General features: G+C 32.2%; 1 protein-coding gene across 2 annotated transcripts; it reads right to left on the reverse strand.

Annotated features, from left to right (window-relative positions):
- Window positions 1-2,925: 2,925 nt before the first annotated feature.
- LOC111460327 lies at window positions 2,926-6,476 on the reverse strand. Of its 2 annotated transcripts, none has more exons than XM_023103548.1 (5): window positions 6,326-6,476; window positions 6,121-6,192; window positions 5,419-5,815; window positions 3,808-5,338; window positions 2,926-3,345 (listed from the first exon to the last, which is right to left on the reverse strand). In XM_023103548.1, exons 1-4 carry the CDS (start codon window positions 6,401-6,403, stop codon window positions 5,256-5,258), a joined length of 630 nt encoding a protein of 209 aa, XP_022959316.1. In that variant the 5' UTR covers window positions 6,404-6,476; the 3' UTR covers window positions 2,926-3,345; window positions 3,808-5,255. The 2 variants fall into 2 exon arrangements, with proteins under 2 accessions (XP_022959316.1, XP_022959315.1); XM_023103547.1 differs by having other exon boundaries at window positions 3,808-4,781; window positions 5,345-5,815; window positions 6,121-6,246.
- Window positions 6,477-6,832: the final 356 nt, after the last annotated feature.

The raw sequence follows: 6,832 nt of genomic DNA on the forward strand, positions 1-6,832 counted from the left end.
CAAAAGATTAAAAAAAAAAAAAAAAAAAAACCAGTTTATGAAATTTCTTACCCTCGGAATCGAAATAAAGAAAATTGCAAAATGTTGTTAGGAAAAAACAAAATAAATCAATAATATAAGTGATTCTATTCCATTTATGATAAAATTTTATAAATAAGAATTCAAAATAAAAAAAAATAAAAAATTAGAAAATAAATATTGAGTATAAAAAGGAAAAAGAAAAAAAAAATTATTGATGTGACGGTGGAATTAATATACTTTTCTGTGGCGATCTTTAATTGCTTTATGAAAGGTAAACCAAGAACCAACATAGTCGATGGCAGAAAAAGTTGAAAATCATATGGAATTATGTGGGAGTGGGAGTGCAGAGCTAACCTTTTGGCACCTTTGAGTCTTTAATGTATTGCGATTCCTGTAGCGAATGATTGCCTTTTTGCCCCTTCACCTTCATTCCTATAAATATCAGCTTCGATTCCTTACTGGCTACGTAAGATATCAATTTTAATTAAATAACATATAGTTTCCACAACTTCCACTAAGATTAACCTAAAATGTATTTTAATTGTTTAAAAAATATGTCACCAAAGCTTTTGAGAATGTTCTTGTAATTAAAATCAAAACAAAGTTGTGTCATCGTTAAAGTGGATTTCTTTTTCTTTCATATTATTATTAATTTATTTGTTTATTTTGGGTAGAAATGGAGATTCTTCCGACCTAAAGGAAGGTATTTTTGTGATTTTTGTGACATTACATATTGGTTGTGAATGACTCATTTTTAAAATTCTGATAGAAACCCTAAAAGAAAAACCTAAAAACGATAACCAAGAGAACGCTTCGCGTTTTCTTACTCGTTTTTTATCAGAAGCTTGTGATTTTGTTTTTGTCCCTTGTTTTGAGCAGCGCCATTCTCCCGAAAAAAAAAAAAGAGAAAGGAAAAGTCAGTCAGGCGACTTACCCATTCAGTAATTTTGGCACTGGACGTTTCAAAAATGGAATACTATCGGGTCGGGTGAATTCAATAATAGACATCTATTGGCATTCTAGTCTTCCTTCTCCTTTTAGGGCCTACCCAAAAGAGAATCCAGTGTTTCTTGGTCGTGAATGGACGAACCGTCCCGTGATTTGACTTCTACTTTTTTTTTCTTTCATCTAAATAATAATATTTTAATTAATTAAACAAACATAAAAAAAAATCAAATGAATTAGTTGATTATTGTTTTTTGTTTGAACACGTTTGTTTGCATTGTTAATAGGTGTCCTTATTTGAGTTCTTTAGTCCCCCACCCATCTAGATGATAACGATTTATGGGTTTGATCAGTTATTGGTGACACGGCCTACAAAGCATCACCAAATGTTATGCGGCATTAAAGAATTTATACCTTGATGACGTGCCATCTGCCTTTGACTTCTTAATTCTTAATATTTAAAACAAATTTTAAAATAACACAAAATTTAGAGTTAAAAAAAAAAAAGAGAGAGAGAGATAAATAATATTGAGAGTTTTTAGAAAATAGGGAAAATAAGTTTAAAAAGTGCACGTGCTATGTGGGTCCGTCTATCTGGCCGTGTCTTTTTATCTCCAACTCCGTTTTATTTTGTTTAATTATTTTGTGGGCTTTTTGGACTTTTCTCACTTTTATGGGGAGTGTGTACAGCTATGCCCCTGCCTCCATATTCCCTTCACATAATTCCTTGTTCACTCTAATTAACAATTTATTAATTTTGGAGTGTCTGGCTCTAGAAAATTGGAAAATTTTTAATTCCACATAAATCTTAATTTCTAAACTAATTTGCAGTTGCATTCTAATTTATACAACATACAAATTCATAAATAAAACATAAATACATACGTGCTTATCAACAAATTTAAAGATTAAATTATAAATTTAGTTTTCAATTTTTAAAATGATATCTATTTGTATTTAACTTTTAAAATTATAAAAAATCCCTAAACTTAAAAAAAAAAATTTATCAAATTTACTAGATAAAAAATTTAAAATACAAGATTTCAATGAATATAAAATTTATATTTATATTTAACAAATTAATTATTTTTAAAAATTATAGATTATACCATTAAAATTTTATAATTTTAGTCTCTAAACTTTCATTATTTTTAATATTATTTAATAAATAATTTTTTTTTTTAAATTTGAATTTTTAATAATCTATTTATATATTTATATTTAGACCCAACTAAAAATTTACCCTACTTCTAAATGTTCAAGACTAACCAATACAAATCTCAAAAATCAAAAATTAAATTTGTAATTTAAACTTTCAATAACCTAACCCTTCAACATTTTATAACTTATTAACTATTATAGTACTAATACAAATAACAAGGTAGATGTTAGATGAACACGACTCTCCACAATGGTATAATATTATCCACTTTAAGTAAAGCTTTCATGACTTTGTTTTGAGTTTTCTAAAGATCTCGTACTAATGGAGATAATATTCCTTGATTATAAACCTATTATCATTCCTTAAATTAGCAGACGTGACTTTCATCCAACAATAAAAACTCAAAATCAAAATTACGACTCGAAAAGAAAATAGTAATGTATTAATTAATTAAACTATCCCTTTACCCAATCTAAGTACATGCCATCTAAACCTAATATTTTAATATTGGAATTTGGACCAGACTGAATAAAACAATAATTCAAACAGCTACCCCCACTGTCTTCTTATTATTTTGTTGAAAGATTCTAACATAACCAAATATGAATCGAACACATTTTATAACACCAGAGTGTCAACTATTAGGAATTTTAACTATTTTCTCCAATTCGGCTTTCAGGACCCCACCTCTCGGGCGAGCCAATCTTGTTGGTGGTCATGTTGTCAGCATTCCACCAACAAAATTTCATTTCATAGGCCCTAATAATGCTATGACGCTCTAGGCTTGAATATTATATATAACCTAATCCTCTTTCTTAGTGAAATCATTGTGACCATGTGTAATCAATACACAAGAGAACAAGCCACCGAAAATAAACCTTAAATTATAGCGCTAAAGTTTAATTTACTATAACAGCCATTATGATTTAGAGGAGGGGTTGCCCCCTTCGTGTCAGACACAATAAAGTAGCGAGGACTGGAGCGTTTAATAGATTCAAAAGTAAGTATCATAAATAAGATGTCAAAACCAATCACATTGGGGAGGGGGAAATGATCAATTAAAGATGAATATGAGAGAGCTATACACATACCTGGCAGCTGCATGCATGTAGGTCTGGAAGATGTATATAATGCACGTTAGCATCAGAGAGAAAGCCTGGTGATGAGGACCCCACGGGCTGATTGTCATTTGCCTCCACATTTAGTGCAACGGCTACCTGCAAGCAAATGTTGAAAATAACTGGGAGTGAGTACCACATTGGTTAATTTAGTGGAAGATCATGAATTTATAAGTGAGGAATACAATTTCCATTGGTATGAAGCCTTTTGGGTAAACCCAAAACAAAGCCATGAGAGCTTATGCTTAAAGTGGACAATATCATACTATTGTAGAGAGTCGTGATTACTAATAGCAAACTCATACAATAGTGATGCTACAGATTGTGTGTTGAAGCTTAAGAACAAGAAATGGTGAGTGAGGAGTGAGGAGCAATAATAATAAGACCTTGCTAAAATGTCAACCTATGAGATCTTAGTGACTTAAAATTGTAAACTTGTAACGACGTAACGTCTCATACTCTTATAAAATACGAATATAATTTTTAAAAGAAAACATCATCTATATTATTAATGTCGAAAACATTGAAAATTTAAAGAAAATAAAAACGATACATTCTAACCTCTTTCCTCGATTTCCTTTGCAATGGACATAATCCCCTGGAAGTACATCTTTCTTCTTCCCATCTGTTTCTATTCAGGACAGAATGAATCTTTTCAATGAGGCATATGTAGATGGTCAAGGTTTCCTGTTAAGAGAATTCCCTGGGAATTACCCAAATTACTCAATCATGGATAGAGAACAAACCCCATCTGATTAAAAGATATTAATTTTGCCACTGAATAGAATTAGTCACTTAAATGACCAGCAGCTTATCATTATCTACCATTCGGTAGGTAACATGTAAATGTCCTGCCATTGAGAGAACTAGGATTGACCTAGGTATCAAAACCTTAAACAATGTTCATTTGGTGTAACAAATCCAGTCCTTGCAGTTCAAATCAAACCACAATCAAAGAGCAAACCAGAGACTTGTTCAAGGTTGTAGCTGACAAGTCATCAACTCAGATTTCAAGTTACCAGATGGAATCAGTAACTAACTACAATCCAGTTCTTCAATAAAAAACCCAAAACGTTTTTCCAACTATATTCAGTCAGTTGGCACTATTCTAGACATTACCAGTATCAGGGTGTGCCAGCCAACCGCTAAGATATCTCTTCAATCAGTCATATGACTTCATTGTTTAGCTCATCGTCTTTTGTAGATAGAATACATTTTATAACAGCATACTTGAGTTGATGTACCAGAAAGAAGATGCCAAAAATATGCAACAAATGCGTGTCTTCTGAAAAAACTGATTATAATCTATATCTTCTATGGAAAGTCCAAAACGTTTTCTTTTACTAAATTCACATTCAGCTGGCAGTAATCTTGTCATTATCAGTATGAGGTTGTGCCAACCACTGACATGTTCTCTTCAATCAGTCATATGATTTCATTGTTTAGTTCATCGTCTTCTGTTGAGCTTTTTCTAATAGCATACTTGATTTGCATATAATGCACCTGGAAGGAGTTGCTAAAGATATGCAACAATGCTGGAATGATATGCAAAAAAAAGATCAGCCTCATCATAAATCGTTGTTTATTAACAAATCAGGCTCGAGTCTTTATCAAATGCAACAACATCTCCAGAATGCAGAGCAGTTTGGATCCTCTCTAACTCGCATCATAATAGTTCCGAAATCAAAACAAATTGCCCTGAGTTCTCTATGCAAAATATATCTTTGCAAAGTGAAAACAACATTAAATATTCGCTAATTAATCAAATAAGAAAGTGAAGACTCACAAATAAGCAGTCAAATGTAATGCATGCCAAGGTTTTACTATAAGATCCAAGTCAAATGTAATGCTAAAGCTTTACTAAAAGATCGAAGTCAAATGTAATGCTAAAGGTTTACTAAAGATCGAAGTCAAATGGTCACTCACAAGTTTATGAAAATTTCAAATAGCTTTGAATCATAGTACGCTAACCGTGAGGTTATGGACGGTTAACTTTCGATTACAGACTTTCACGGCTTAGGTTTCTTATGTAGGAAGATGAAATAGGCAAAGTCCATTTCGAAGGTAACAAGTACGACAAAATCAATTAAGATCTGACCTCTGATGCCGAACAGCAAGTTTAAGTTGGCAATGGCCCGATGAAAGAGCTCTTGACTTCCGAGTTGAAAAAGAAAGCTAATGCCAAGACGATGATCCACAGGAATAAAGATATAGAGAGAACTTGATTTTTGGCAGAAATAATTTGAAAAATATGGTCTCGATCTTGAGGTATAGCAAGGAAATCGTCTACAATGATCCTTATGGATGCATCTATAAGCTTCTTGGCCTGATGATCAACATCCGTGGATTGCAGGACTTGAGTTAGAGCACGACTTAAAGAACTTACAGCAATCTCTGCTCCTACTGAACCCGCGCCAGTTTCATCCAAATCATTAGATCCAGAAAAATTAACTGGAACCTTGTCAAGCTGTCCATTATCAAAAGTGACAACTGAAGATGGAGAAAGATCGGGGATAAGCGAGCTCCCGCAGCAAGCAGAAAGAGCCGGATTAACATCATGCAAGAAACTCTGAAATTGAGGAAACTAACTTAGCAACATTTAAAATCTATCAAATTCCAGGGTCATAAATCTTTCATATACCTCGTTTCATCGCTTGAGCCTACATTTAATACATCAAGTGAATCTCCAGTCGCAGTAGATTATAAACGGAGGAAAGAAAAAAAACGAATATAACTCGATCAATGAATAAACTACAAATCTACTCCAACAATTGATATCAACTAATAAACGAAACAGAAGAAGCAGGAAAACACAAAGTATAGATAGAAGAACGAAATGAAAAGTTAAGTTGGACTGATCGAATCGGAACTTACTCGATCGATATCTGGAATTTGATTGACGTCTGAGACAACAGAAATCGAAGAGAAGTCTTGCTTCGAACTTCGCTGGATTTTATCATCGGAAAGTGATGAAAATGTGGCAGTCAAGCATTTGGCGATGTTGAAGGAAGCAGAACGAACAAGAAATCAAGCTAGAGAATGACAGCGATTGAGAATAACCAATAAAAATCAATCATACCTTCAGAGGTTTCCTTGATCTACGATTCGCCGCTTGATCTCTCTGCGGAGTTTGGGAGTCTTTCATCCTTCTCTCCATCTTGATATCGCGGGAAAATTTTCGGACGTTCTGAACCTAATCTTTGGCGCCAAGGAATATCGTGCAACATATGAAACAAATAAAATAACGGTATGCAATCTCACTAAATTTTTGCTTTTATAGGGGGCATTCTTGATACGAGGGACTAAAAATTGAAAATTAATTGCCCCTTCACTTCCAGTCATATAATTAAATATTTTATTCATTATTTTAAAAAACTTTAATACTTTTGTATAGAATTTTAATTATATTTCTTTACTTTCCAATTGAAAATTACATATTATATAATTTGAAAAAAAAAATTATATAATGAATTATTAAAAAATTAAGATCACCCATCAGGTATATTAATTTTTTTTAAAAACTAAATTAATAAAATATCATTAAACTTTACCATTTATCTTATTATTCATACCTTTTTTTTAAGTT

This window comes from Cucurbita moschata, unplaced genomic scaffold (genome assembly GCF_002738365.1).
Source record: "Cucurbita moschata cultivar Rifu unplaced genomic scaffold, Cmos_1.0 Cmo_Scf00023, whole genome shotgun sequence".
NCBI classification, from domain to species: Eukaryota; Viridiplantae; Streptophyta; class Magnoliopsida; order Cucurbitales; family Cucurbitaceae; genus Cucurbita; species Cucurbita moschata.

Bases quoted from the DNA above. Each gene is read 5' to 3' on its own strand.
- LOC111460327 (XM_023103547.1), bottom strand. From the start codon at position 6,403: ATGGAGAGAAGGATGAAAGACTCCCAAACTCCGCAGAGAGATCAAGCG. The intron at 6,247-6,325 runs GTATGATTGATT...GCTTCCTTCAAC, and splicing joins GATCAAGGAAACCTCTGAAG to ATCGCCAAATGCTTGACTGC. The intron at 5,816-6,120 runs GTAAGTTCCGAT...CCTCAATTTCAG, and splicing joins AAATTCCAGATATCGATCGA to AGTTTCTTGCATGATGTTAA.